Here is a 27,461-nt window from a genome sequence, read left to right on the forward strand (position 1 = left end):
GAAGCGCGGCGCGAGGTCCCGGATGTGAGTGGGGCGGCGGGGCCGGGAGCCGGCCGGGAGCGCGGGCGCCCATGGAGGGGGCGGGCGGGGCCGCGCCGGTGAGGGCCGCGCCGGGGGCCCGTCTGCGGGGTCGGCTCTGGGGGGCTGGCTGTGAGGGGCGGTTGGGGGGGGAGCCGGGGGCCCGGTTATGGGGTGGGGGCGGTTATGGGGGAGCTTGGGCCCCGGTTATGGGGTGGGGATGGTTATGGGGGGAGCCGGGGCCCCAGTTATGGGGTGGGGATGGTTATGGGGGAGCTGGGGGCCCCGGTTATGGGGTGGGGGCGGTTATGGGGGAGCTGGGGGCCCCGGTTATGGGGTGGGGGCGGTTGTGGGGGAGCCAGGGCCCTGGTTATGGGGTGGGGATGATTGTGGGGTGTGGGCGGTTACTGGGGGAGCCAGGCCCCCAGTTATGGGGTGGGGGCGGTTATGGGGGAGCTGGGGCCCCAGTTATGAGGTGGGGGCAGTTATGGGGTGGGGGTGGTTAGGAGGAGGTGGGGGCTGTTATGGGATGGGGATAATTATGGGTGACCTGGGAGCCTGGTTATGGGGGTCTTGTTATGGGGTGGGAGTGGCTATGGGGGAGCTGAGGAGCAGGATGCAGGGGCAGTTTGTGGGGGGGATATGGAGGGGATGGGGCCCTGGCAGGGGGGGTTATGAGGGAGCCCGGGTGTGGGTGGCCTGGGCATGGGGGCTTAGTTATGGGGGAGCCCAGGTATTGTGCAGGGGGTGCTTTTTTGGGGGAGGGGGCTGGCAGCCCAGTTATGGGGGTCCAGCGAGCCTGGGCTTTGGGAGGGAGAGCCCGATGTGGGGTGGGGACAGGGGGTGCCCTGTGGGCCCTCATGGAGGGCTGAGGGGAGCGGGGTGCCTGGGGAGGCATGTGGGGCTGCTGGGGGTCAAGCTGCGCTGGCTTTGGGGCTCAGCGCCTGGGGGAGGGCTGAGCTGCGGGTGCTGGAGGTGGGGACGGACGGACAGACGGACAGACGTGGTTAGCGTTGCCGTGCCGGGGGAGTGGGAGCTGGTGCGGGCTGAGCTGGGGGGTGGCGGTGGGGCAGTCCCAGGGGGGCCGGAGCGGGAGGGCCTGGAGGCGAGAGGGGTTCACTCCGCCTGTTCCCCTCTCCGGCAGGTTTACTGTCGCTACCGGGATGGATGACTTAAACCTGCACTACAGGTTCCTGAACTGGAGGCGGCGGATCCGGGAGATCCGCGAGGTGCGAGCCGTCCGCTACCAGGAGAGGTTCAAGCACATCCTCGTGGACGGGGACACCCTCAGGTAGCCTCGGGCTGGCGTGCTGGGAATGGGGCTGGAGCCGACGGCGGGCGGAGGTGGGGCCGGCGGGGCCGTCCGCTCCCCTCGCCGTCGCTGCGGAGCCGCGGAGCGACGTTTCTAAGCTGCTGCTGGCCAGCGCTGGGGTGGCTCCGGCCTTCCCTGGCCCCTGATCGCCATCTCCCCTGGGTGTCGCGTCAGCAGAGCTCCGAGGTGGCCTGAGTGTCCCCCCCCCCGCCCAGGCCTCCTTCCTCCTGCAGGTGCGGAGCGCCGGGTGTCGAGGTTCCCCGGAGCGAGACGGAGGGTTTCTGTTCCGGGTGCCCCAGTTTGGGGCTGCGAGGGGAGGAGGAGGGTGGTGGTCTGCCTGGGCGCGAAGCAGAGGTGATGGGCGCCTGTGGCGCGTGGAGCCCTCGGCTCTGCAGCTCGTTCGAGCGGCTGGGGCCTGCCGGTGCCTGCTGGGTGGTTGAACGGGCCAAGCTGCAGCACCCGGCGGAGGGAAGATGCTTTCCTTCGTGGTGGACACCAGGGGAACGTGCTGGTGGAGAGCGGTGGGGTCTCCTGGGAGCAAGAGCGATGTGGGCGTCTGCCTGGGAGCGCTTGCTGAAGGGCCTGGCTTCTCCTTCCTCCTCCTCTTAGCTCTGTTTGCAGAGCAGACGCTTGTCCCGTTGCCACATCCCTGCTCAGCCACCCCAAGGCGCTTCAGCAGGCTGGGAAGGTGCTGGGACAAAGTGGAAGGGTCAGGGGCATCTCCTACCTGCTGCCTGTCGGTCCCGTCGCGTCCCGCACGAAGCTGGAGCGGGTGACCGACGCTCCCGCGTTGTCCCCTGCAGTTACCATGGGAACTCGGGCGAAGTCGGCTGCTACGTTGCTCCGCGGCCCCTGACCAGAGACAACAACTACTTCGAGGTGAGTCACCTCGCCGTGGGCATCGGTCCCGGGCGCCCACCGCGTCGCGGCTAGGCTCGAAGAACTTCCTTGGTGTCGCCTCGCAGGTGTCCATCGTGGACAGCGGCGTGCGTGGGACCATTGCCGTGGGCCTCGTGCCCCAGTACTACAGCCTGGACCACCAGCCGGGCTGGCTGCCTGACTCCGTGGCGTACCATGCGGATGACGGGAAGTGAGTGAGGGCCACCGGGACCTGAGCCTCTACAAGGGAGCGGGCTGGGGGTTGTCCGTGGCCTCTGAAGCGGCCTGGGGACGGAGAACAGATCTAGCCAACTTCCTCGCTGGCACCAGCGAGGCTCGGGGGGCGGGGAGGGGGGCTGCGTCTGCCCCTTGCACTTGCTGCCGTTATCAGGGGAAAAATGGGGCAAAACGCGATCCAGCATCTCCCCGCGTGCCGGGAAGGGCTGCGCCCGTCCGCGGGCCGGGCCGTGTCCGGTGCGATACTGCTCCTCTGACCCCCGCAGGCTCTACAGCGGCCGAGCCAAGGGCCGGCAGTTTGGCACCAAGTGCAGCTCCGGGGACCGCATCGGCTGCGGCATCGAGCTGGTCTCCTTCGAAGTGCAGACGGCCCAGATCTTCTTCACGAAGAACGGGAAGAGGGTGAGAGCCACGGGGCTCCTCTGCTGGGCCCTCTCCTGCTCTTGATTTTTAGTCCGCTGGGGCCAGGGTTTGCTTTGAACTGGGGCGCGTGGCGAAGCTGTGGCGGTGCCATCAGAGTCCGCACCGTGGAGGCAGTGTGAGGTGTCCCCGCGCTGTCCCCAGTCGCTGCTGTCCCTGGGCTCGTGGGTGGCAGCTGTTTGCAGTCACACGGGGTGGACGCACTGGTTTCCTCCCAACTTTGCTGTCTAGGGCGAAGGTTTGAGCTCCCAGGAGCGAACGAGATGTTGAAACAGCGGGCCCCGCGGCCCGGGCTGGCTGCGTGGTGCGGACCCTCCTGCCTTCCCTCTGCAGGTTGGCTCTACCATAATGCCGCTGTCCCCCGACGGGCTCTTCCGGCCGTGGGCATGCACTCGCTGGGCGAGGAGGTCCGGCTCCACCTCCACGCGGAGCTGGGCACCGAGGAGGACGACAGCATCATGATGGTGGACAGCTACGAGGACGAGTGGGGGCGGCTGCACGATGTGAAGGTGTGCGGCACGGTGAGTGAGCCGGCCTCCGGCGCTGGGGCCTTCCCTCTGGTTTTCCCCCTGCCCCGAGGGATGGGGTGCAAAGACGGGAGCTCGCTGACCCCTCTGTGTGCTCGGGATTCACATCTTCCCCTGCGCTGGGAAGGACTCGGGAGCCCTCGGAGGGATTGGCCCTACTCTCTGGAGCGCGACAGGATCAGAAATCTCCTTACTCGAGCCTGCGGCTGGGAGGCAGCCGGATTACGTGGTGCCGTCAGAGGGCAAATCCGAGCACGTCTGGGCTCTGCGGGGAGCACATCTGTCTCTAGTCATCTCTCCTCCCAGCTGCGGTAGCTTGTTTTGCTGCTGTCCCTATTGCCGTCGTGCCAGAGTCCCTGGCAGCACCCAGTGCCCCTGGCGCCGGGCGAACCCGGCGTCCCGCCGGGCTATTGAGCAGAGCAAGGAACCGGCGGTGAGAGCGCCGTGGGGGAGGCGTGGGGAAGCGCCTGCGACAGAGCAGGCCTTGAGCATCCTCAGCGAGGCGCTGGCTTGGAGCCGAGTCCTGGGGCCTCGTCCCTTCCCGGCACGAGCCAAGGAAGGCGACGCTGCTCTGTCGCTGCTCGAGGTCTGCTTGGAGCTGCAGGTTGAAAGCTTCTGCTTTGGCATGCGGCAGACTGGAGGTTGGTCAGGGCTTAGGGCCTTGCGTGATCTTTCTACCGGTCCTCCAAAATCCTCCGGGCGTTTGTGTGGTTTTAGCCTTGCTTGGGGCAGAGTGGTGCCAGCCTTTACCCAGACCCATCAAAGCCCTAAGCTGGCTCCAGCTGCCCAGAGAGCCCAGCTCTGCCCTTCCCCGTGGTGCTTAAGCGTGAGCAGGGCAAACGGACGGCAAGGAGGGCAGGCGGGGCCGGATCGGAGAGCTCGCACGGCCCCTGGCTCTGCCAGGAAGAGGCTAAACCCCGCGTCCTGCGGCTGCGTGTCTCCTCTGCCTTTCCGTGCTGGGCTCAGCTCTGCTTGGAAGCGCTCCCGAGCTGTGAAAATGGGTCATTTCCCGTGGACGGAGCATCTGCAGCTCTGAGCGATCGGGCCTGCCGCTTGTTTATCTGCTGCGGATCTTGGTGTATTTTCCCTCGCTAGCTAGAAAGCTTCCTGTCCCCTCCCGGAGCTGGGAGCCGAACCCAGGAGTCCTGACTCCTCTGCTCCTGCCTGCCCCTCCCTTGGACCAACACCACTTCTGTCTGCCGATGCCTCCGGGGCCGAACTGGAGCTCCGGGAGCGCGTGAGCCTGCTGGCTCATCTCGGCCGCCTTCCCGGGGCCGCCTGTCCCTGGGGCCGAGCAGGAAGAGAGCTCGGAAGGCTCCAGGAATTGCATCGCACTCCCGCTCCACCCAGCGCTGGCCCAGCTGCGGCTCCTCGGACAAGCTGACTCCGCTGGGCCGGGAGCTTGGGTCAACTTGCCCGGGGCTGGGGGCCTGGGCGCCGTGCCGCCACGAGCCGCGCCGGGGGAGCTGGCGGGGCAGGGGAACCGCCAAGCGCCCCCGTCGCCTGCCCGGAGCCCGGCGGGGCCAGAGGCTGCGATGACGTCCGTGTTGCGTGGGGAGGGCGCGGACCAGCGACAGAAAGCAGCTGGTTCCCACCTCTCGGCCGAGCCCGGCATCGGCCGCTCACGTGCGCCCGGGGAAGGCCAACGTGCGCGTAGCGCCGGGTGGAAACGAGCCCCGACGGCGCCCGGCCGCGGCTCCCCGGGGCTCGCGGCCGCTTCGCGGGATCGGGGCCGCCCTGCGGAGCTCCGGGAGCCTCCTGGCCGCAGCGCGTTGACCGTGGGGCGCGTTCGGACCCGCCGTGGGGCTGGTGCGGGCTGGGGCTCGGAGCCTTTTCCCGGCGGTGCTTCTGGGCCCTAAGGGCCGGGGAGCTGCGGATAAAACGGGGCAGGGTCTAATCGCGTCCCTGTCGTCCCCGCTCTTCCGCGCCCCGCGAGAGCCCCAAAGTGATTTTTGCAAGAGGGCAGCGGGCACCCCGAGCGCGGAGGAGGCGCCGGCCGTGCCGGGGGCCGGTGCCGGCTCGGCAACCCCCCCCCCCCCCCCCAACCCCGGGGAGCCGGCCCTGCCTCCGCCAGCCCCTTCCATCTAGCCGAGCGCTGCGCGAAAACAAGCTCAACCTCGAAACCCCTCCAAGTCTTAAGAGTTTGCAGCTGTGAGCGCGGCCGGGGCCTTGCGGCGAGGGCCGGCTCCGCGCGAGGGTGTGCGGCGAGCCGAGCCGCGGCCTGGCCCGGCCTGAACTCGCCGATCCCGGCGCCGCGCCTGGGACGAATCTGCAATCCTGGGCCCGGGGCCCTTTTCCATCCTCCCCCGGTCGCTGCGGACAACATCTGGCTGTGGAGGAAGGGCTGGAGGGCCGGGGCGAGGGCAGAGCGAGCGGCGTTCGGGGCCGCTTAGCTTGGCCGGGGCCGCCCGGGCCGGGTGGCCCTGCTCCGTGCCTCAGTTTCCCCCGCTTTTAATGCAGGGAGTGTTTTCACCGGGGAGGGGAGGAGGACCGTGCTCGCCCCCCGGGCTGGCTGCTTCCCCTCTCCGCCGGGTGCCCGGCACCGGGGAGCCTCGTGCGAGCGGTTTTCCCGGCTCGCGGCTGGCCTTTCCGAGCGCGGCTCGTGGTTATCCGCCGCGGGCCGGAGCCGCGTCCCGGCGCCGAGCGGTGCTAGCGGAGACCCGCCGGGGCTGATGCCACCGGGGGGTCCCTGGGCGCCCTCGGCGCTGCCCGTCCGGCTCCGGGCTGGCAGGAAATGAGAGCGGCCGGGTAGGAACGCGAGTTATGCGCGTTAGCGTGATTAAACTGCCGCTCGGAAAGGGCCGCTTTGGGCCGGCGGAGAGGGGCCGCTCCGGCGTCCCGTCCCCTCGCCCGCCGCCCCGCTCGCGCGGCTCCTCGAGAGGCGGCGCGACTCGCCGGAGCTTTGCAGAACAGCCAGTTTTCAATCTCTCTCTCTTTTTTTTTTTAATTTATTTAAAGAACATTTTGCTCCTTTGGGTGGTTTTTTTTTTTTGTTTTTTCCCCTCCTCTCCGGCAGGGGAACATTTTTTTGGACGTTCCTCTGCCGAGTTTGCTGCCCGTCGGATCGGGTCAGCCCTCGGCCTCGTCTAACAGTGGCGTCTCCCCCGGAGCTGCGCAGGGAGGTTTTTCTTTCTTTTTTTTTTTTTTTTTTTTTTTTTATTTTGGGCGTTCGCGGCGCACGAGAACGCTGGGGCCGAGCGAGCGGAAAAATGCAAAACCGCTGACCCCGGCGGCGCCGGAGCCAAGGCACGGCAGAGCGAGGCGATCCGGACCGGACCCTCCGGCTCCCTCCGGCCCCCGGCGCTTTGCCCCGAACCAGGGGGAGTCGGGGGGGATCAGCGGGCTGAGCCCCGACGGGCGCGAGGAGGCGGACGGCGGGCGTCCGAGGGCTCTTCGCGGCTCTCGGCGGACCCGCTGTGGGTTTTTTTTTCCACCCCCCTCCCCGTGCAGCTGCGCTGGGGCAGACAAAAGCTCGGGCCCGGCGGAGGCAGGAAACAAAAGCTGCCGGCGGCGCGGCGCGGCGCGGCCGGGCTGGAATGCGGGCGCTGGCCAAAGCAAACCTCGTGACGCAGGGCTCGCCGCGTGAAGTCGCCCGGTCCCGGGCCTCGTAAACATCCCGGCCTCCCAAAAACCCCCGCTCGGAAATTCCCACCGGGTTCCCGGCATCGCCGGGCCCGGGAGGAGGCGGCGGCGTGTGTCCCCCCTGCCCTTCCCCGTCCCCGGTTGTGCGGCGGCCGCGGCACCCTCGGCCCCTTGGGCGCCCCGTGGCTTCCCTCGCCCCCCACCCACCCGGCTCCGTTCCCCGGGGCGTGGGGCGCTTTGGGGACCTGCGGTCCCTCTGGTTCCCCTTCTCCCCGGCATGGCCGGGATGGGACCCGCTTTGGGACCCGCTCCCTTCTCCCGGCCCGGGGCTGGGTGGTTGGGGGGGGGGGGGCCCTGACGCCTCTCGTGCCGATCCAGGGTGCCCCTGGGGCCGCAGCCACGTCCTTCGGAGCCGCGTTGCACCCGGCGGGGACCCTGGGGTGCCGCCGGCATCGCTGCGGAGGGGCAGAGCCGGGGCCCTAAACGCGGCCGAGGAGCCGGCAAGCTGCCTTCTCGCCCCGGTGGGGGCCGCGCTGTCCTGCCCCCACCCCCCATCCCTGATACCCCTCCGCTGCCTCCTTCCCCCCCCCCTCCAGCTCCTGGAATACGTGGGCAAGGGCAAGAGCATCATCGACGTGGGGCTGGCCCAAGCCCGGCACCCGCTCAGCACCCGCAGCCACTACTTTGAGGTGGAGATCATCGACCCCGGCGAGAAGTGCTACATCGCCTGGGCCTGGCCCGCAAGGTGAGCGGGGGCGCGAGGCGGGGGGGGGGCCCGGCGTCCGGGCCACCGAGCCGTGACCTTCCTCCTCCTCCTCCTCCTCCTTCTCCTCCTCCTCCTCCTCCTCTCTCTTTGCCCCAGGACTACCCAAAAAACCGGCACCCCGGCTGGAGCAGGGGCTCGGTGGCCTACCACGCAGGTGAGCCCCCCCCCACCCCCCGGGATGACCCCAGAGGCGTTCGGAGGGGTGGGGTGGGGGGGGTCCCCGGTGCTCGCTCGGGGCCGGGACTGGCACTGCCCTTCGGCCGCCTCCTCCTCTTCCCGGAAACCTCCTCTCGCATCGCGGCCCCGGGAGCCAGCGCCGTTCCCGTGCCGCTGGGCCGGGGGCGGGGGGGGGGGGGGGCGCGGGGGTGGCACCAGGTCCCCTCCGTCCGGGCCCCGTGACGTCTTTGCGTCCCTCCCAGACGACGGGAAGATCTTCCACGGCAGCGGCGTGGGCGACCCGTTCGGGCCCCGCTGCTACAAGGGCGACATCATGGGCTGCGGCATCATGTTCCCGCGCGACTACATCCTCGACAGCGACGGTGCGTGGGGCCTTCGGAGGGGGGGGGGCGCCGGGCCCCCGTGCCGCCCCCCCCCCCACGAGCCCCTCGCTCCGTCCCGCCGCTCCTGCCCCTTCCCAGGTGACAGCGACGACACCTGCGACACGGCCGACGTGAGAGCCAAGCCCCGCGGCGTCCGGAACGTCATGTACCTGCACCAGGAGGAGAGGAGGAGGAGGAAGAGGAGGAGGAGGAAGACGACGGCGAGGACATGGAGCAGGAGCACGAAGGCAAGAAGGTGGTGGTAAGAGCTCAGCCAGGGCTGGGGCGGGGAGGGGGGCAGGATCGGGCCCCCGTCTCCTGCCGCCCACCCCATGGGTGGGGGGGGCAGGATCGGGCCCCCGTCTCCCGTCGCCCACCCCACGGGGGTGAGGGGGGGGGCAGGATCGGGCCCCCGTCTCCCACCCCACAGCCTGGCCTGGGGAGGGGGGGGTCCCTCCGGTGGCGCTGGGACACGGCTCCTCCCGGCCGCCCCCATCCGTGGGGCACGTCGGAGCCTGGTGCCGGGGGGGGGGTGGGGGGGGTGTAACGGCACCGCTGCCCGCCCGTTCCCCCACCCCTAAGGTGCTGGGAGGGGGGGGGGGCAGGCCGGGGAGCCCCGATTCGGCGCCCCGGATGCTCCAACTCCCTCCCGACCCGCCGCCTCCAGGTGTTCTTCACCCGCAACGGGAAGATCATCGGCAAGAAGGACGCGGTGGTGCCCGCCGGCGGGTACTTCCCCACCGTGGGCATGCTGAGCAGCGGCGAGAAGGTCAAGGTGGACTTGCACCCGCTCAGCGGCTAGGCCCGGGGCGGGGGGGGGGGGGGGGGGGGGGGAGCCGGGGGGGCACTGGTGAAGCAGGTGCCCCACGGCCCTGCCTGCTCCCACCCCACCCTCCGGTGCCGCCCCCCCTTCCCGCCACCCCCACGCACTTTAACGCCTCTGCCCCGTGGCCCCTGGCGTTGGGGCACCCCCCCCCCACTTGTCCCCCTGTGTTATTGCGGGGGGGGGGTCCCTAATCCCCCCCCCCCCACCCTGGGCCCTTGCTGCCCCCCTGGTGCCCCTTTGGAAGGGCTTGGGCCTCCCCCCTCCAAGCCACGGTTACCCCACGGTGCCCCCCCCCATGCCCCCACAAGGTGTGGGGGGGCATAACTCTGTCCCACCTTGGGACAGAGTTAAGGGTCCTGTTCCCCCCCCCGCCCCCCCCAATTCTTGGTGTCGCTGTTACCTCCCACCCCAATTTTGTGAATGTAAAATGCCCCTCTGGGCCCCCCCCATCCCAAGGGGCAGTGCCCCCCATCTCCTTCCCCCAGGCACCAGCTGCTGCCCCACGGGGTGTGTGTACACGGTGGTGGTGGGGGGTGAACCTTGCCTGCCCCCCCCCCAGCCTCCCCGGCCCCGCTGTACCCGCGCCAGGGGCAGCGAGCGGCAGGGTCCGGCCCCCCCCCCGGGCAGGCGGGCGCCGGAAGAAGGAGCTCCGAAACGGTGGTTTTCTCTGTTGGCATTTGCACATGGTCGGACGAGGAGGAGACAAGGGGTCCCGCGTCCCCCCCCCCCCCGACATCGCGATATAGCTCGGTGCCCCCCCCCCATACATAATATATATATATATACACGTATATATATATTAGAGACGTCTGACTAAAGCTCATATAAATCCTTTCTTAGACAAAAATAGAGACTCTCTGCTGTATTAGCGCCCGGCGGGCAGGTGATGCCCGACCTCGGCATTGCGGGGGGGGGGGCTGGCCTTGGGCACTGCCCTCCCCCTTAGTAAGGGGGCGACTGGGGGGGGGGCAGGCGGGCACTGGCGCCCGGCCCTTCCTCGGGGAGCCCAGGCGTCCTGGCAGCCCTGTGTGCCCCCCCCCAAAAAAAAAAAAAACCCTGCGCCCAAATTCCTGGTGGTCCCTCTGCACGCTGCCTCCGTCGCCCGGGGCGGGGGGGGGGACGACGAGGGGTGGGGGGTGGCACCGGGGCCCCCTCACTTGCGGTGGGTGCCCAGCATGACCTTGGTGATGAAGCTGACGATGGCCGAGGCCGGCTGCTCGGGGTCGAGCTCGGCGAAGAGGTGGCAGGCGTTCGCGCACGGGCCGCCCGGCTTCTTGGCCACGAAGCCGAAAATCCTGGCAGGGGGGGGAGGGTGGGGGCGGGAGGATGACACCTGGCACCCCCCTGGGGACCCCCCCCCCCACCCCGCCTGCACCCCCCCCCCAGGGATGCGCCGCCCGTCCTGGACTTACTTGGACGTGGTGCCGTCTGGGTTCGCCCACCTGCCGGCCCAGAGCCTCGTTAGCGGGGTGCTAATTAGCCGAGCATCCCCCAGGCTGTGCCCCCCCCCCGCCGCCCCCCCAACACGGTACCTGCGGTCCTCGGGTCCGTGCTGCAGTAGGTGACGTTGCCGACGGGGTAGTGCCGCCGGAAGAAGAGCCTGGGGGGGGAGACGGGATGGGGGGGGTGAGCGGGGGGCAGGCGGTGCCCCCCAGCGCTGCCAGGGGCCCCCCCAAGGCTGATGGGGCTTCGGGGGTGATGCTGGGATGGGGGAGGGCAGATTTGGGGCCTAGAGGACGATGGTACCCAGGGACGATTGTCCGAGGGGGAGGTGATGCTGGGAGTGGGGGTGTTGGTGCCCAAAGGATGGTGGTACTTGGGGCTGGTGGTACCCAGGGGATGATGGTACCTGGGATGGTGGTACCCAGGGGATGATGGTATCTGGGGCTGGTGGTACCCAGGGGATGATGCCGGGAGTTGGGGGGCTGTTGGTGCCCAAAGGACGATGGGTACCCAGGGGATGATGGTACCTGGGGCTGGTGGTACCCAGGGGATGATGCTGGGAGTGGGGAGATGATGGTACCCAAAGGATGATGGTACCCTGGGATGATGGTACCTGGGGATGGTGGTACCCAGGGGATGATGCTGGGTTTGGGGGTGTTGGTACCTAAGGATGCTGATACCTGGGGATGGTGGTACCTGGGGATGATGCTGTTTTGGGGGGTGTTGGTGCGCAGGCGGTGGTGGTACCCAGGGGATGATGCTGGGAGTGGGGAGATGATGGTACCCAAAGGATGATGGTACCCTGGGATGATGGTACCTGGGGCTTGTGGTACCCAGGGGATGATGCTGGGTTTGGGGGTGTTGGTACCTAAGGATGGTGGTACCTGGGGATGATGCTGTTTTGGGGGGTGTTGGTGCGCAGGCGGTGGTGGTACCCAGGGGATGGTGCTGGTTTTGGGGGCGTTGGTGCCCAGGGGGTGGTGGCACCGGGGTGAGGGTGGGGGGAGGGTGGTGCCCCGAGGACGGTGCCGGCGGGGGGGGGAGGTTGCGGGGGGGGGGGGTCGCTCACTTGCGCTGGCTGTCGGTGAGGGTGATGCCCTGCGCGGCCACCTTGAAGTGGACGGTGCAGGCGGGCGGGCGCGGGCGGGAGGCCAGGACGGCGCCGGCGGCCTTGGCCACGGCCTGGGGCCCCGTCAGCGACTCCGTCTCCACCGAGCTCAGGTACAGCACGCTGCAGGCTGCCGCCGGGCGCAGGCTGCCACCGGCGCCCGGGGGGGCTGCGCCCGTCCCCCCCCCGCCCGCCCCTCCTCCCACCATCCCGCTACCACCCGCCTCTACCTCCCAGGCCCCACCCCCCCCCCCGCCGTTACCCTCGGCCCAGTACCGCCCTCCTGCTACCCCTCCCTCCCAGCACCCCCCTGTCCCACTACCCCCCCCCCCCCCAGGATCCCTCTCCCAGTATCTCATCCCAGTACCTCCAGCCTGGTTTCCCCCCCCCCAGTAGCCCCTGTCCTGATACTCTCTGGCCAAGGCTCCCATCCTGGTACCCCCCATCCCAGTACCCTCCCCATCCCAGTACCACCATCTTGGTACTCCCATCCCAGTATCCCCCCCCCCAATCCCAGTAGCCCTGCCATCCCAGTACCCCCCCCCCCCCCGGTACCCACCAGCGCCCTGGCGCAGCAGCTCGGCGGCTGTGCTCATGTTGGGGGGCACAGGCACCTCCGGGCTCTCCTCCAGCGGGTCTGCGCCGGGGGGAGGGACACAGGTTGGGCCCCCCCCCGTCCCCCCCGCCTCGCCAGGATGCCTGGGCCCTCCTGCCCAGCTTCGGGGAGGGCGTGACAGGGGGGGCAGAAGGAAACACCCCCCCCCCAAGAGAAAGGTGCTGGGGAGGGTACAAGAGAGGGGCACCCCACACCAGGGGGGCTGGCTGCCCCATGCTGGGGGGGAGAGGGGGTGGTGCTGCCCCCCCCCCCCCCCCGGCACCTACCTTTGCTGGGGATGCGGAGGGCGCAGGGCAGGGAGAGGGGGGTGATGGAGTGCTGCAGCACCAGGGCAGGCAGGCTCCCTGCGGGGGGGGGGGGGGGTTGTCAGGGGGCACCCCGGACCCGGGGCACCCCCCCCAGCATCCCACCCCCCCCTCACCGAAGTGGGGCTCGTTCTGGCACCCCTTGATCTTCACGCCCCGCGGCCCCGTCTCGATGAGGAAGTGTCGGACCAGCTGCTCCTGGGGGTCTCCTGGGTGGGGGGGGCGAAGGGTGCAGGGCTCAGTGGTGCCCCCCCCCCAAAAGGGCCCGGACGCCTGGGCCCCTGCCTGGCTCTGCCTGTTGGCATGGCATGCAGGGGGGCACCAGGATGCCCTGGGCTCGAGGAGGAGACATTTGGGGGGGGGACAAGTGGAGGGGTCTGGTGACATGGGGGGGCACAGGGACACCCAGGTGTGGGAGGTGCTGGGGGCCATGGGGGTGGTCCAGGGGCTCGGGGGTGCTGGGGGGCTTTGGGGTACCCAGAGTGTAGGGAGATGCTGGGGGCGGGGGCTGGGGGTGCCTGGGCAGAGTTTGGGGGTGCTGGGGGGGCTAAAGCTTGGGGAGGGTCTGGGTGTACTGGGGAGCCCAGGGGGTTGGTGGGGAGGGTCTGGGTGCCTGTAGGGGGGAGGGTATCAGGGCCTGGGGAGGGTCTGGGTGCCCCAGGGTGCCCATGGTGGGGGGTGGGTGGGTGGTAGAGCTTGGGGAGGGTCTGGGTGCACTGGGGAGCCCAGGGGGTGGGTGGGGAGGGTCTGGGTGCCTGTAGGGGGGAGGGTATCAGGGCCTGGGGAGGGTCTGGGTGCCCCAGGGTGCCCATGGCGGGGGGTGGGTGGGTGCTAGAGCTTGGGGAGGGTCTGGGTGCACTGGGGTGCCCAGGGGAGTGGGTGGGGAGAGTCTGGGTGCCTGTGGGGGGGCTATCAGGGCTTGGAAAGGGTCTGGGTCCCCATGGGGGGGGGGAGTCAGGAGGTTGGGGAGGGTCTGGGTGCACCAGGGTGCCCAGGGTGGAGGGGGCTTGGGGAAGGTCTGGGTGCACCCAGGGGTGCGGGACCCCCTGGGGAGGGGGTGGCACATGAACACCCAAGGGTGCCGAGGCAGGGTGGGGTGGGGGGGTCCCTTACCCTTGCTGTGGGTGACGCAGTTGGGGGGCGGCGCGGCCACCTTGAGCGCCAGCCCGTAGGCGCCCTGGAAGGAATTGCTGTCGCGGATGAGGAAGGAGCCCGGCTCCTTGGCCTTGAGCAGGGCGACAGCTGCGGACAGCGAGACGGGGGGGGGGGGGGTGGGGAGGGGGGGGCACCTGAGCCCGGACGCCTGGGCCCCTCCGGCCCCCCCCCCCCCCCAAACAGAAAAATAAATAAAAACTAAAAACTGCCCCCACACCTTGGTCCCGCGAGAGGCCGGGTTTGTACCAGAACTTGGACGTGTCCTGCACAAACTTGACGGTCCCGGGCGCCTCCGGCCGGGGCTCGGGCGGCCCCCGGCCCCCCCCGGAGCCGCTGGGTGCCAGCTCGGGGGCGAAGGGGCCGCGCTCGGGGGGCGAAGGGCGCTCGCAGAGGTGCCGCTTCTCGGGCAGGGGGGGCCGCGGGGCCGGCGGCTCGTAGTACGCCGTGGCCAGGGGGAAGGCGGGTGTCGGGGATGCGGTGGCCCCCGCCGCCGCCTCTGCAGGTGACGGGGGGCCGGGGGTCCCGCAGCCTGGGGGCTCCGGCACCTCGGGGCACCCGCCAGCCCCCTGCGGCGAGCTGGGGCTGTCGGGGGTCTCGCGCCACGGGCCCCCCTCGCCTGGGCTCCGCCGCTCTGCGGGTACAGGGAGGGTGGGGGGTTCTCACTAGCCACCTACCCCCCTGCTGCTAGCCACAGCCGTTCCAGGAGCCCCCACCCCCAAGGAGTCCCCTCTTGGCCACTAGCCCCTCCTGGAGCCCCATTGCCCTGCCGTGGCCACTGCACACCCCCCCCCCCCAACCCCAGCAATTCCTTTGTAGCCACTGGCCCTCCAGTAAGCCCCCAATAGCCCCACTGCCCCCGCACTGAGCCCACCATTCACCCCCAGGGGCTACTAGCCCCCAAGCCACAATTAGCCCCTCCATGGCCACTAGCCCCCCCCCTTAGCCCCTCCGTGGCCATTAGCCCCCCCCCCCCAGACCCTCATTAGTCCCTCCGTGGCCACTAGCCCCCCCTAGATCTTCATTTGCCCCTCCATGGCCACTAGCCCCCCCCAGACCCTCATTAGCCCCTTCCGTGGCCACTAGCCCCCCCCCAGACCCTCATTAGCCCCTCCATGGCCACTAGCCCGCCTAGATCTTCATTAGCCCCTCCATGGCCACTAGGCCCCCCTAGACCCTCATTAGCCCCTCTGTGGCCACTAGCCCCCCCCGAACCTCATTAGCCCCTCTGTGGCCACTAGCCCCCCCCCCCCCCAGACCCTCACTAGCCCCTCCATGGCCACTAGCCCCCCTAGATCTTCATTAGCCCCTCCATGGCCACTAGCCCACCCCCAGACCCTCATTAGCCCCTCTGTGGCCACTACCCCCCCCCCGCCGTGGCCCGCAGCCCCCGGCCGCCCCTCACCGCTGGGTGCGTGGGGGTCCGGCCGCCCGGGGATGCGGTAGCCCTCGCGGGCCTCCAAGCCGAGGGCCTCGTAGCCACCGAGCTCGCCGGAGCGCTCGGAGGGGCCGGGCCGGCCGCAGCGGGGGCACACGGTGCCGTCGAGCCCCTCGCCGGGGGCCAGCGGCGCCGGGTGGCCACCGGCCCCCCGGCCCTCGGCGCCCCACTCGAGCCGCAGCCCGTAGAAGGCGGCGGCGGCGGCCGCCAGCTCCTCGCCGCGGCCCCGGCAATCCCGGCACGGGCACAGCGGCGCCAGCTCCTCCAGCGCCGGCGCCTCCCGGTAGCCACCCGGCTGCGCCCGGTAGCCCGGAGCTTCCCGCCCGGTGCCGCGGGGCTGCAAACCCTCCGAGAGCGAGCGCTGCGCCCGCCGCTTCTCGCCGCCGCCCGGGCACCCCGCGCCGGGCCGCCGGCGCTCCAGGGTGCCGTCGGCGCGCCGCCGCCGTGAGCCCTCGGGGCTAGCGGCGCCGGCGGGCAGGTAGCCCGGGCGGCAGGAGCAGCGGGGCGCCGCGGCGGGGGAGCCCGCGGGGGGCCCGGCCTCGGGCGCGGGCGGCTCGCCGAAGCCGCCCAGCAAAAGCTCCAGGTCGCGGCGCTCGGCGGCGGTGGGCGGCGGGCGGCTCGGCTCGGCGGGCGCCGGGGGGCCGCTGCCGGGCGCCGGGCTCGGGGCGGGGGCGGCGGCGGCGGCGGCCCCCCACGGACCGGGCGCCCGTTTCTTCTGCACCCGGGCGTAGGGGCTGCCGTCCAGCGGCCCCCGGGTGTGCGAGAGCTCTGCGGGCGAGCACGGGGCACCCTGCGGCTCGGGCTGCCGGCTGCTCGGCTTGCAACGCCCCCCGCCTCCCCCCTCCTTCCCGCCCCCCCCCCCCCCCGAAGCCCGCCAGCGGGCCAGGGGCCCAGGCGTCCGGGCGTACCTTCCAGGCTGTCCTCGTGGCGCACGTTGAAGCCCTCGTAGGAGTCCCAGCGCACGGCCGGGTCCGAGATGCCGTAGTCGACGGTGACGGCCGGGCTGTTGCGGACGGCGTCCCAGCCTGGGCGACCGGGAGCCCCTGGGTGCCCGCCCCTGGGTGCCCGCCCCGGGGAGGGGCGATGCCCCCCCCCCCGGCCCTGCCCCCCGCCCTCACCTCTGATCTTCTCGGGGCCGGAGGAGAAGACGAACTCCACGGCGGCGTCGAAGGGGAAGCGCTCGTCTGCGGGCGACGGGGAGCTGCTGCGGGGGGGTTGGGGAGGGCACCGGTGCCCCCTCCCCTCCGCGCGCCCCAGCACCCTCCCCCCCCGCACCCCCCCGCACCCCCAGACCTTGCCAGGCCTCGTCGAGCTCGTCCTTGCCGAACCAGAGCTGGGAGCCGTGGATGGTGCAGGTGTGGAACTGGACCCGGAAAACCACATCGCGGTCGGGGCCGCGGCTCTGCTTGTGGTAGCATTTCACCTGGGGGGGGGGGGGGGGAAGGTGTGCAAGGTGTGTGGGTGCACGCACAGCACTGTGCATGCATGTGCAGCACTGTGCACGCATGCACAGCGCCATGCATGCACGTGCAGCGCCGTGCATACACGTGCAGCACCGTGCACACACGTGCAGCTCCGTGCACACACGCACAGCACCGTGCACGCGCAGCCGCGTGGGCGCATGACCCCCCCCCCGTGCGTGCGCAGCCACGTGCGAAGCACGCTGAGGCGCCCGGCTCACCATCACGTCCCCCTTCAGCAGCAGGGCGGGCTCCAGGGTGATGCAGAGGCTCTGGGTGCCGGCGCCGGAGGTGCTGCTGTGGGTGCAGGGGGGGGCGGTGAGGGTGGGGGGCCCCGGTGCCCCCCGGCCGGGCCTTGGGGCCGTACTCACTAGACGCCCGACGTGTAGACGAGCTGCATGGACTGGTAGATCTTCAGGAAGGGCTGGTAGCCTGGGGGGGGGCAGGCGTGAGCCTTGCACGAGGGACAGCCTTGCACGGGGGCCAAACGCCCCCCCCCCCGTGCACGCAGGCCAGCCCCCCCCCGCCGAGCCAGGGCCACCCATCCGAGCCCCTCGGCGTGCGTGTGCGGCCAGTGCAAGCGTCCTGGCACGAGCACCGGGCCCTGCACCAGCATCCTTGCACAGGTGTGCAGTCTTGCACAAGCATGACTTCGCGTGAGCACCCAGCCTTGCATGAGCACCCTTGCACGATCGCATGGCCTTGCACAAGCATATGGCCTTGCACAAGCATCCCTGCACAAGCGCACAGCCTCGCATGAGCATATGGCCTTGCACAAGCACATGGCTTTGCATGAGCATCCCTGCATGAGCACACAGCCTTGCATGAGCACCCTTGCACAATCATAGTCTTGCACGAGCACACGGCCTTGCACGAGCAAATGGCTTTGCACGAGCATCCTTGCACGGTGGATCGCACAGCCTCGTGCGAGTGTCCCTGCCCAGCCAGTGCCCCCCCCCACCCCCCGTGGGGCTGCTGTGCAAGGCTGGGCTAGGCCAGGCGAGGCCGGGGGAGGCTGCGCGAGGCCGAGGGAGGCCGTGCGATGCTGCACGAGGCCAGGCGAGGCCATACGAGGCCGGGCGAGGCCAGGTGAGGCCTGGGGAGGCTGTGCGAGACCGTATGAGGCTGTGCGAGGCTGCAGGAGGCTGGGGGAGGCGGCGGGAGGCTGGGGGAGGCGGTGGGAGGCTGGGGGAGGCCAGGGGAGGCGGCGGGAGGCGGCGGGAGGCCGGGCGGGAGGCCGGGCGGGAGGCCGGGGGAGGCGCTCACCGGCGCCGGGCTCGAAGGCGGGCAGGACGGGCACCAGGACGTGGTGCAGGAACAAGGTGCTGCTGTTCATCTTGATGCTCCCCGAGAGCAGCCCGCCGAAGTAGTTGATGTACCTGGGGGGCGGGGGGGACGCGGTAGAGGGGGAGGCGCTGAGCACCCTGCCCCCCCGACCCCCCTGGGCCCCCCGACCCCCCCCCCCCGAGCGCCCATCGCCCACCTCCTCTGCGAGGGCTGCAGCGCCGCTGCCACCTTCTCCTCGCAGAACTTGCGCATCGTCAGGGTGCCCAGGGCCTGGTCGGCGCTGGGGAGGGGCGTCAGGGCACCCCACAGCCCCCCCCCGGGACCCCCGAGTGCCCGCAGACCCTGCCCCCACCCCACAGCCCCCGCCCCCCCCCATCCCAGAGCCTCCGTTCCCACCGCGGAGCCCCCCCATGACCCCCCATCCCAGAGCCCCTGTTCCCACCCTGGAGCCCCCCCATGACCCCCCCATCCCAGACCTCCCCATTCCCACCCTGCAGCCCCCCCATGACCCCCCCATCCCAGAGCCCCCATTCCCACCCTGGAGCCCCCCCATGACCCCCCATCCCAGACCCCCAGTTCCCACCCCACAGCCCCCCCTGTGACCCCTCCCATCCCAGACCCCCCGTTCCCACCCCAGGGCCCCCCCATGACCCTCCGTTCCCAACCCAGAGCCCCCCCAACCCCCCATCCCAGATCCCCTGTTCCCACCCCATAACTCCCCTGACCCCCCCATCCCAGACCCCCCGTTCCCTCCCCGACCCCCCTCAGCCCCAAATCCACCCCATAACCTCCCCCAGCCCCTCCACCCATCCTGTACCCCCCGTGCCCCCATACCTCCCTCTGCCCCCTCCCCACCCCAGAGCCCCCCGACCCTCTCCTCCCGCCCCGGCCCCCCTGTGCCCCATACCCCTCCACCCCCCACACCCAGCCCTGCCCCCTATAGCCCCCTACAGCCCCCTATAGCCCCCCGGACCTGGCTGAGATCTTGCTGTAGTGCATGTAGGCGGCCACGATGACACCCGTCTTGCCCTTGTCACCCTGTGGGGGGGGGACACGGGGGTGTGGGTCAGGCCCCCCCCCGACGCTCCCAGCCATCTCCTTCCCCCTCCAGGTGCCCCCCAGACTGTGCAGCCCCACCGTGGCCCCCCCCACCCTGGCGCCCGTGTGGCCCCATTGCATCCGTCAACCGCTGCAGCCGTGCCCCCCCCCCACCCTGGCACCCATTGCCCCCAGCCCCCCCTGCAGCCGTGCCCCCCCCCCCCCGGCGCCCCCAGGCCCCCTGCAGCTGTGCCCTCCCTGTCGCTCCCAGCCTCCCCAGCCCCCTGCAGCCGTGCCCCCCCCGGCGCCCCCAGCCCCCCGCTGCAGCTGTGCCCCCCGCATCCCGGCGCCCCGAGCCCCCCTGCAGCCGTGCCCCCCCGGCACCCATTGCCCCCAGGCCCCCTGCAGCCGTGCCCCCCCCCCACCCCAGTCCCCATCCCCCCGGCGCCCCCGGCCCCCCTGCAGCCGTGTCCCCCCCCCCCCCCCAGCGCCCCCCCGGCGCCCGCCTTGCAGTGCAGCACGGCGACGTGCTGGGGCTGCGCCCGCAGCCAGCCCTCCAGGGCCTTGCACACGGAGCAGAGCTTGTCCAGCGGCGGCGCGTGCAGGTCCGGCCAGCCGAACTCCTGCACCTTTGGGTGGGGGGGTGGGGTGGGGGCGTCAGCGCCGCCGGGCACCCCCCAACCCCCCCCCCCCACCCCGCGGCGCCCCTCACCTTGGGGTTCAGGCGGGCGATGTCGCGGCGCTTCTCCGACAGGTTGAAGAGCTGCGGGGGGGGGGGGGGGGGGCGGGGAGGGGGGGGGTTGGTTCGGCGAGGGCCCAGGCGTCCGGCCCCCCCCCCCCCCCCCCCCGCGGCGCCCCACGCACCGTGTACGCGTCGCGGTGCCTGGAGGTGAGCATGTGGGCGAGCTCGCGGAGCAGCCCGCGGTAGCGGCCCTCCTCCAGCGCCCCCGGGAACACCACGCACAGGATGCGCTCCGTCACGTACGTGAGCTCGAACTCGAACCTGCGCTCCAGCACCCGCTCCAGGCTGCAGGTCCTGCGGGGGGGGGGGGCGGGGGGGGATGGGGGGGCACCCGGCGCCACGGCACCCACCCGGCACCTCAGCGCCCACCCGGCACCCACGCCACAGCACCCACCCGGCACCTCAGCACCCACGCCACGGGGCCACAGCACCCACCCGGCACCTCAGCGCCCACCCGGCACCTCAGCGCCCACCCGGCACCCACGCCACAGCACCCACCCGGCACCTCAGCACCCACGCCACGGGGCCACGGCACCCACCCGGCACCTCAGCGCCCACCTGGCACCTCGGCACCCACCCAGGACCTCAGCAACCACCCGGCACCTCGGCACCCACGCCACGGGGCCACAGCACCCACCCGCGGCCACAGCACCCACCCAGCGCCACAGCACCCAAGCCATGGGGCTACAGCACCCACTCATGACTGCAGCACCCACCTAGGACCACAGCACCCAAGCCATGGGGCTACAGCACCCACTCATGACTGCAGCACCCACCTAGAACCACAGCACCCACCCAGTACCACAGTAACAATGCCATGGGGCCACAGCACCCACCCAGGACCACAGCACCCACACCAGTGGTCACAGCACCCACCCGCGGCCACAGCACCCACCCAGCGCCACAGCACCCAAGCCATGGGGCTACAGCACCCACTCATGACTGCAGCACCCACCTAGGACCACAGCACCCACCCAGGACCACAGTAACAATGCCATGGGGCCACAGCACCCACCCAGGACCACAGCACCCACACCAGTGGTCACAGCACCCACCCCGGGCCATGACACCCCTCCCACCGGAGCACCCCTCAGGGCGCCCCCCCCCGGTACCCCTCTACCTGGGCAGGGTGCTGCGCTGCCTGGTGGAGTTGAGGGACTTGGTGGAGCCCTGGGGGGCAGAGGAGGAGGTCACGGGTGGGGGGGCGTCCCATGTCCCCGTCCCTCCGGCGTAGGGGGGACGTGGGTGGGGGGCTCGGGGGCACCCACCAGGTTCTCGCTGCGCCGCACCGGGGCCGTGTTCCTCCTCTGGGGGGAGAGGGGGGTGTGGGGGGGGGCGGGTGGCCCCGCCCCCCCCACCGAGCGCACGGGGACCCCATGCTCCCCCGACGGGGTTGGGGGGGGACACGGGCATCCCTGCGCCCCGTGGGACCCCACTGCAGGGACCTCCCCCCCCTGCACTCACCAGCTCCGGGAGGGGCAGCACCTGGCACGGTGACGTCACCTGTGGGGGGGGGGGCGCCCTGAGTGGGACCCCAGAGCCCCCCTCCCCCCCCCCCCGAGCGGGATCCAGGAGCGGGACCCCGGCCCCAGAGCAGGACACTAGCCCCACAGCAGGGCCCTGGAGTGGGACCGCAGCCCCACAGCAGGACCGCGGCCCCACAACAGGACCCTGGAGAGGGACCCCAGCCCCACAGCAGGGCCCCCAATAGGACCGCAGCCCCACAGCAGGGCCCTGGAGTGGGACCCCAGCCCCACAGCGGGACCCCGGCCCCACAACAGGACCCTGGAGAGGGACCTCAGCCCCACAACAGGACCCTGGAGAGGGACCCCAGCCCCACAGCAGGGCCCCCAATAGGACCGCAGCCCCACAGTAGGGCCCTGGAGTGGGACCCCAGCCCCACAGCGGGACACCGGCCCCACAACAGGACCCTGGAGAGGGACCCCAGCCCCACAGCAGGGCCCCCAATAGGACCGCAGCCCCACAGCAGGGCCCTGGAGTGGGACCCCAGCCCCACAGCGGGACCCCGGCCCCACAACAGGACCCTGGAGAGGGACCTCAGCCCCACAACAGGACCCTGGAGAGGGACCCCAGCCCCACAGCAGGGCCCCCAATAGGACCGCAGCCCCACAGCAGGGCCCTGGAGTGGGACCCCAGCCCCACAGCGGGACACCGGCCCCACAACAGGACCCTGGAGAGGGACCTCAGCCCCACAGCAGGGCCCCAGAGTGGGACCCCAGCCCCACAGCAGGGCCCTCAATAGGACCGCAGCCCCACAGTAGGGCTCCAGCCCCACAGCAGACCCCCAGAGTGGGGGCACAGAGGGGCTCGGTGTGCGCTCCCTGGCTCTAGGGAGGGGTGGGGGGACACTCCTCCGTCCCGGGACCTTTGTGCTCCCTCTCTCCTGCCCTGCCGGACACTGACCCCCCCCCATCCGTCCGTCCGTCCGTCCCGCGGTTTGTCCAGCTGCAGCCGCTGGCCGCTGGCCAAGGCAAACTTTGCACAAGCACCGCGGGCTGGGGGGGCACGACTGCGGGTGCCCCCCCCCCCAGGCCCCCACCCTGGGGGTCATCCGGGGCGGGGGGGGGGGATACATGGGGACGTGCTGGCGTTGCGAGCTTCCCCAGGACGGTGCCGCTCCCCCCTACACACCGCCCCCGCCGGGTTCCCACGAGCCCGGTGACCCCGGGACCAGCCCGGGATCCGGTGGGGCCAGTGGCTGTGTGTGTGTGGGGGGGGGACAGGATGGGACACATCAGTCCCCCCCACCCCAGGCCACCAACCTCCCCCCTCGGGCAACCACCGCCCCCAGCCCCACCTCTTACCTTGGCCTCACATCGCTTGTGGCTGGCGATCTTGCACACTGCGGGGGGGGGGGGGGAATGAGAGGGGTGTCAGGGCCCCCCTGGATGCAGAGCAGCCCCCTGCCCCCCCTCTCCCCCCCGTGTCACCTCTGCAGAGCAGGCCCTGCGCCTCGACGGCCTCCTTGCAGGCGGCACACGCCGCCTTCTTCCTCCTGAACACCTTCTCCCTGAAGCTGTGCGGCTCCGGCGCCTTCCCGGGCTGCGGAGACACGGGGCCACGGGTGGGCACGGGGCACCCACAGGCGCCCCCTGCTCTGCCGTGGAGCTGCGGGCATGTGGGTGCACACGCAATGCCCTGGGGTGCACGGGGGAGACACGGGTGCATGGGCACATGGGTGCACACGCGATGCCCAGGGGTGCACGAGGACATGGGTGCACACGCGATGCCCATGGGTGCACGGGTGAGACACGGGTGCATGGGCACACGGATGCACACGCAATGCCCAGGGGTGCACGGGGACGCGGGTGCATGGGCACATGGGTGCACACGCGATGCCCGTGGCTGCATGGACACACGGATGCACAGACCCACGGGTGCACCCCTGGGTGCCCGGAGCCCACGGGCACCCACCCGGCTCCAGCGGTGCTCGGCACTGCACGCACCAACCCGTGGGGTGAGGGAAACCGAGGCAGCCGATGGGGACCAGACCGGTGCCGGGGGGCGGGGGGGGGGGGGGTTATAAATAGCCCCGGCGGCCCGGCGCCCGCTGTCCCCCGGGGGCCGCGTCCCCGGCCCCCTCCCGGCGCGCCTGGCCTGGCCCGGCCCGGCCCGGCCCGGCCTTGACGTCTGTCCGGGACGCCGTGTCCCGCTGCAGGAAGCGGGGCCGGGGCCAGGCCCGGGGCGGGGGGGGGGGGGGGGGGGGCGCTGCCTTCCCACGGCCCCGGCGCGCCTGGGAACCCGTGGGGAAGGGGGGAGCGTGGGAAAGCGGCGGGGGACGGGGGGGACACGCGAGCAGCGCAGCGACCCCCCTCCCCTGGCAGCCCCCTCCCCACCGATTCATGCACCCCCCTCCCCGGGAGCCCCCCCCCCCCCCCGCAGCGTGCAATGGAGCCAGCTGAGGCCTGGGCAACTCGTGTCGCGTGGGTGGGGGGGAGGCGGGGCGAGGGCGCCCCCAGTGGGCCGGGACCGGACACCCCCGCCCGCCCCCTCCCCCTCGTAAAGGGGTGGGGGGCGCGGGGAGCCCCCCACCCTAGGGGTGCAATACCTGCGGAGGGGGCAATACCGGGGGGGGGGTCCCGTAGAGCCCTCCCGGCGTGGACCCCCGGGCATCCCCCCGCCCCACGGCGATCACCTACGTCACCGCCCGCCGGGGGGGGGGGGAGGGAGGGAGCCCCCGCCCCACAGGGATCCCCTACGTCACCGCGGGGAGGGGGGGGTCCCCCGGGGATCCCCGACGTCACGGCCCCCCGGGGAGCCCCCGCCGCCCCGTCCCGCCCCGCCCCGTCCCGTCCCGTCCTGTCCCGTCCGTACCGCGCCGGGGCCGGGGCCGGGGCCGGGGCCGTCGCGGCGGCCGAGCGCCCGCAGCAGCGTCCCCAGGGCGCCGTGGGGCTTCATGGCGGCGGCGGCGGCGGCGGCGGGGCCGAGCGGCGGCCGCCGCCCCGGGAGCGCGGCCGGGCGGGCGGGCGGCGCGGGGCGGCCCCGGGGGCGGGCGGGCGGCGCGGGGGGGGGGGGGGGAGGGGGCGGGGGGGCGGCCGGGCCCGGCCCCGGCCCCGCTCTCGGCGCACACAATAGCCGCTTCCCGGGCGGCGGCCGGGGCCGGGGCCGGGGCCGGGGCCGGGGGGGCGCTGAGGCCGGGCGCCGTCGTGACACCGGTGGCGCCGCTGCCTCCGTTCCCCCGCCGGGCGCTTCTCCCCTCGCCCCTGCCCGTGCCTCAGTTTCCCCATCCGTCCCCATCACCCCGCCGGCTCGGACCCCCCCCCCAACTCCCCCGCTTCCTTCCCGCCCCCAAAGCCGTGGGGCCGGGGAGGCAGCGGCGGGGCCCAGGCGTCCGGGCCGCTGCCTCCCTCCCCCTCTCCCGCCCCCCCCGGAGCCCCCGCTCGTACCTTCATGGCGGCGGGACCCCCCGCAGCCGGGGCGGCCCCGGGGCGGCAGCGGCGCGGCCCGGCGGAGCGGCCAGGCTGCGGCCGCTTCCTCCTCCTCCTCCTCCCCCCCTTCTCCTTCCCTCCCTCCTTCCCTCCCTCCCTCCGCTCCCGGCCCCTCCTGCCGCCGCCCCGGGGGCACCGGCGGCCCGTTAACCCCTGCGGCCCCGGAGGGTGGGGGGGCACCGGGGGCTGCGGCAGCGAGGGGCCGGGGCCCCGGCCCTGCCGTCCAGCCCGGCCTCTGCAGGCACCCTATAGCCCCATACTGCCCTGCCACATCCAGCCTGGGTTCCACAGGCACCCTATAGCTCCCTATGGCTCTGGGCCATCCAGTCTGGGCTCTTTAGCTCCATACTGCCCTGTCCCAAATAGCCTGGCCCCTATAGGCACCATATAGCTCCATACGGCCCTGAAGCATCCAGCCTGGGGTCCATAGGTTACCATATAGCTCCATACTGCCCTTCCCCACCCAGCCCAGGGTCCATAGGGCACCACACAGCTTGCTATGGCCCGGACCATATAGCACAGTGACAAGCGTGACACAGCCCTTACGTAACTCCACGGTCCCGGTCGACCTTAGGGCCCCAGCCCTATAGCTCTGCAGCCCTCGAGCCCCGCTCCCAGGCCCGGCGCCGCCATGGGTCCTGTCCCCCTTCCCCCCCCCCCGTCTCCCCCCCACATCTCCCTGCATTCCTGCAGCTGGGAGCTCCCAGCCTGGCCCGTGGCTTGGCGGGGGGGGGGGGGGGGAGGGGCCCTGCACTGGGAGGGGGAGCCATGGGGGAGAAGAGGCCTGCGGGGGGCTCCGGATGGGGACGGCGGGAGGGTTGGAATATTTAGTCTAGGGAGGAGGCGGCTGGGGAAGGGCTTCCCGGCCAGTGACGGAGATTTCTGGTGGCCGCAGGGGAAGGGTCCAGAGCCAGACACGGCTGTGGGATGGCCCAGGGTGGGGGCGAGGGACGAGGCTTGAGCCCATCCCCCTGGCATCCCGCCTTGGGTCGGCAGGGGGTGACTGGGCAGAGGGAGCAGAGATGTCCAGGACCCTGGGGTCCTGCTGGCTTGTGGCTTACCCTGGGGAGTCCTTGCTCCAGGGAGGGATGGAGGGATGGGCCACAAGACAGAAGGTGGGATATGGGATAGAGGAACAGTATAGAGGATGGAGGGATGGGGTACAGGATGGAGGGATGGGGTAGGGGATGGAGGAAAGGGGTACGGGATAGAGGGATGGGATATGGGATGGAGGGATGGGGTACAGGATGGAGGGATGGGGTACAGGACGGAGGGATGGGATATAGGATGGAGGGATGGGGTACAGGATGGAGGGATGGGATATGGGATGGAGGGATGGGGTACAGGACAGAGGGATGGGGTACGGGATGGAGTTAGGAGGCAGGGAGAGGGTGTGGGATGGAGTGATGGGGCAGAGAATGGAGGAGCAGGGTATGGGGTGGAGGAATGGGGTTCAGGACTAGGCTGGGGGGCGGGATGGGGGCCCGGGGCTGGGGTGCCGTGGGGGGACGGGCTCTACCCCCTGCTCCCGGGGGAATTTCCCCCTTTCCCCACGGCATCTCAGGGAGGAGCCGGAGTGGTGCTGCCGCTGCCGGTGGCCCCGAGCCGCCTGGCATTGCTCGCCCGGTGGGGCCGGCGGCGGGAGGGCCCAGGTGTCCGGGCCGGGCCCAGCTCCCGCACGGCTCTGCCGGCTCTTCCTGGTTCCGGCGCTCACGGCTTTTGGGAGACGGGGCCTCCCCGAACCCGCAGCGGGCGAGAGCCCAGCTCTGCCCCAGCCCCGACATCCCTCCTGCAGCCGGCAGCGGGGAGGGGGGAGACACGCACGCACGGACCCCGCTGGGGTCCCACCGTGGTTTGGGGGGAGCTGGAGAACCTCCCATGGCGGTGGCGGTGGTGGCGACCATCCCCCCGGCGTCAGGGCTGCGGTGGGCCACGCACCCCGGGGTGGTGGCGAGGGGGGGGGGGGAACCCGTCTCCCAGCCCGGCGCCGCCCCTCGCCCCCGCGGCTGACGCACCTGGGGGGGCCGCGGCGAGCCCCCCGCGCCCCGGCTCCCGGGGGGCAGAGCGCAGCAGGGCCGTGCCCAGCACCGGGCGCCTCCTCCCTGGCCCATGGGTTCTCCCACCGCAGCCGCTGCCGCCGCCGCCTCCTGGGTTTATTTTTCCCTTCTTTTCCCTCCCTCGGAGCGAAGTTTTTTTTTTTTTTTTTTTTTTTTCCCTTTCCCTTCTTCTTAGGGATCTTGGAAACTGCCGTAAAAACTCCACCTCCTCCCGCGGCCTCCTGTGGCCTCCTCCTCCTCCTCCTCCTCCTGCTCCTCCGGTGGCGGCCAGGGTGCGGGTGCCGGGCGCAGGTGCCGGCGGGGCCCTTCCGCGAGGCAGCGAGCCGCGGCGGGGCGATAACTGCAAGCGCTCGGCCGGGCCCCCACGCCGGGGAAGAGGGTCCCCCCCCGGCGCCCACCGAGCTGCCCGAGCCGGGCGCTCGCTTCGCCCCGTCCCTCCTGGCCGGTGCTTTCCGTGCTGGGGAGACGCGGGAGCAAAGCGGGGTGCCAGGCGGCTCCCCGCCTGCTTCGGCACCCTCCTCCTCCTCCTCCTCCGCCGCCCAGGCTCGACCCGAAGGCCGTTCATCCCCATAGCCCGCGCCAGCGGTGGGGCGAGCCCCGGCCGGCACCGTGCCGGCGGGGACGAGCCGCCCCGCGAAGGGAGCCCTGTTCACCCCCCCCCCCAACCCCGGCTCGCAGCCTGGCGAGGCCGGGGCGAGACTTGGCCCGAACGCCGCCGCAGCCATCCAAGCCCCGGGAGCGAGCACAGAGCCTTAATTGT

The 27,461-nt window shown here is 71.8% G+C and overlaps 2 protein-coding genes across 5 annotated transcripts; one reads left to right on the plus strand and one right to left on the minus strand.

Annotated features, from left to right (window-relative positions):
* Nucleotides 1–9,953, plus strand: LOC134152150 (SPRY domain-containing protein 3-like). The gene is given in 14 exon segments (XM_062597287.1): nucleotides 1–24; nucleotides 1,163–1,309; nucleotides 2,134–2,209; nucleotides 2,296–2,420; nucleotides 2,713–2,848; nucleotides 3,200–3,236; nucleotides 3,239–3,387; nucleotides 7,572–7,698; nucleotides 7,701–7,720; nucleotides 7,838–7,895; nucleotides 8,161–8,280; nucleotides 8,380–8,457; nucleotides 8,460–8,542; nucleotides 8,948–9,953. Coding segments are annotated over 14 exon segments (1,293 nt in total). The 5' UTR covers nucleotides 1–22; the 3' UTR covers nucleotides 9,083–9,953.
* On the minus strand, nucleotides 9,890–26,783 carry LOC134152085 (tensin-2-like). Of its 4 annotated transcripts, none has more exons than XM_062597151.1 (27): nucleotides 26,660–26,783; nucleotides 22,647–22,758; nucleotides 22,521–22,558; nucleotides 21,160–21,198; nucleotides 20,964–21,002; nucleotides 20,816–20,865; nucleotides 19,818–19,989; nucleotides 19,666–19,716; nucleotides 19,460–19,582; nucleotides 18,889–18,953; nucleotides 18,112–18,195; nucleotides 17,895–18,007; nucleotides 17,000–17,060; nucleotides 16,850–16,925; nucleotides 16,462–16,591; nucleotides 16,287–16,352; nucleotides 16,077–16,193; nucleotides 15,136–15,936; nucleotides 13,951–14,364; nucleotides 13,692–13,820; nucleotides 12,695–12,787; nucleotides 12,540–12,617; nucleotides 12,217–12,294; nucleotides 11,619–11,787; nucleotides 10,639–10,706; nucleotides 10,519–10,548; nucleotides 9,890–10,401 (listed from the first exon to the last, which is right to left on the minus strand). In XM_062597151.1, the coding sequence occupies exons 1-27, from the start codon at nucleotides 26,753–26,755 to the stop codon at nucleotides 10,049–10,051; spliced, it is 3,645 nt and encodes a 1,214-aa protein (XP_062453135.1). In that variant the 5' UTR covers nucleotides 26,756–26,783; the 3' UTR covers nucleotides 9,890–10,048. The 4 variants fall into 4 exon arrangements, with proteins under 4 accessions (XP_062453135.1, XP_062453136.1, XP_062453137.1 ...); XM_062597152.1 differs by lacking the exon at nucleotides 26,660–26,783 and adding an exon at nucleotides 24,603–24,688; XM_062597154.1 differs by having other exon boundaries at nucleotides 10,166–10,401; nucleotides 10,519–10,563; nucleotides 10,632–10,706.
* Between the last annotated feature and the right edge of the window lie 678 nt (nucleotides 26,784–27,461).

The sequence above is a fragment of the Rhea pennata genome, chromosome 29, assembly GCF_028389875.1.
Source record: "Rhea pennata isolate bPtePen1 chromosome 29, bPtePen1.pri, whole genome shotgun sequence".
Lineage (NCBI taxonomy): Eukaryota > Metazoa > Chordata > Aves > Rheiformes > Rheidae > Rhea > Rhea pennata.

Coding starts and splice junctions, on each gene's coding strand:
- LOC134152085 (XM_062597151.1), bottom strand. CDS start 26,755: ATGGGCCAGGGAGGAGGCGCCCGGTGCTGGGCACGGCCCTGCTGCGCT. Junction 21,003..21,159: donor TGCTGCCCCTCCCGGAGCTG/GTGAGTGCAGGG, acceptor CTCTCCCCCCAG/AGGAGGAACACGGCCCCGGT. Junction 16,353..16,461: donor GCTCGACGAGGCCTGGCAAG/GTCTGGGGGTGC, acceptor CGTCGCCCGCAG/ACGAGCGCTTCCCCTTCGAC.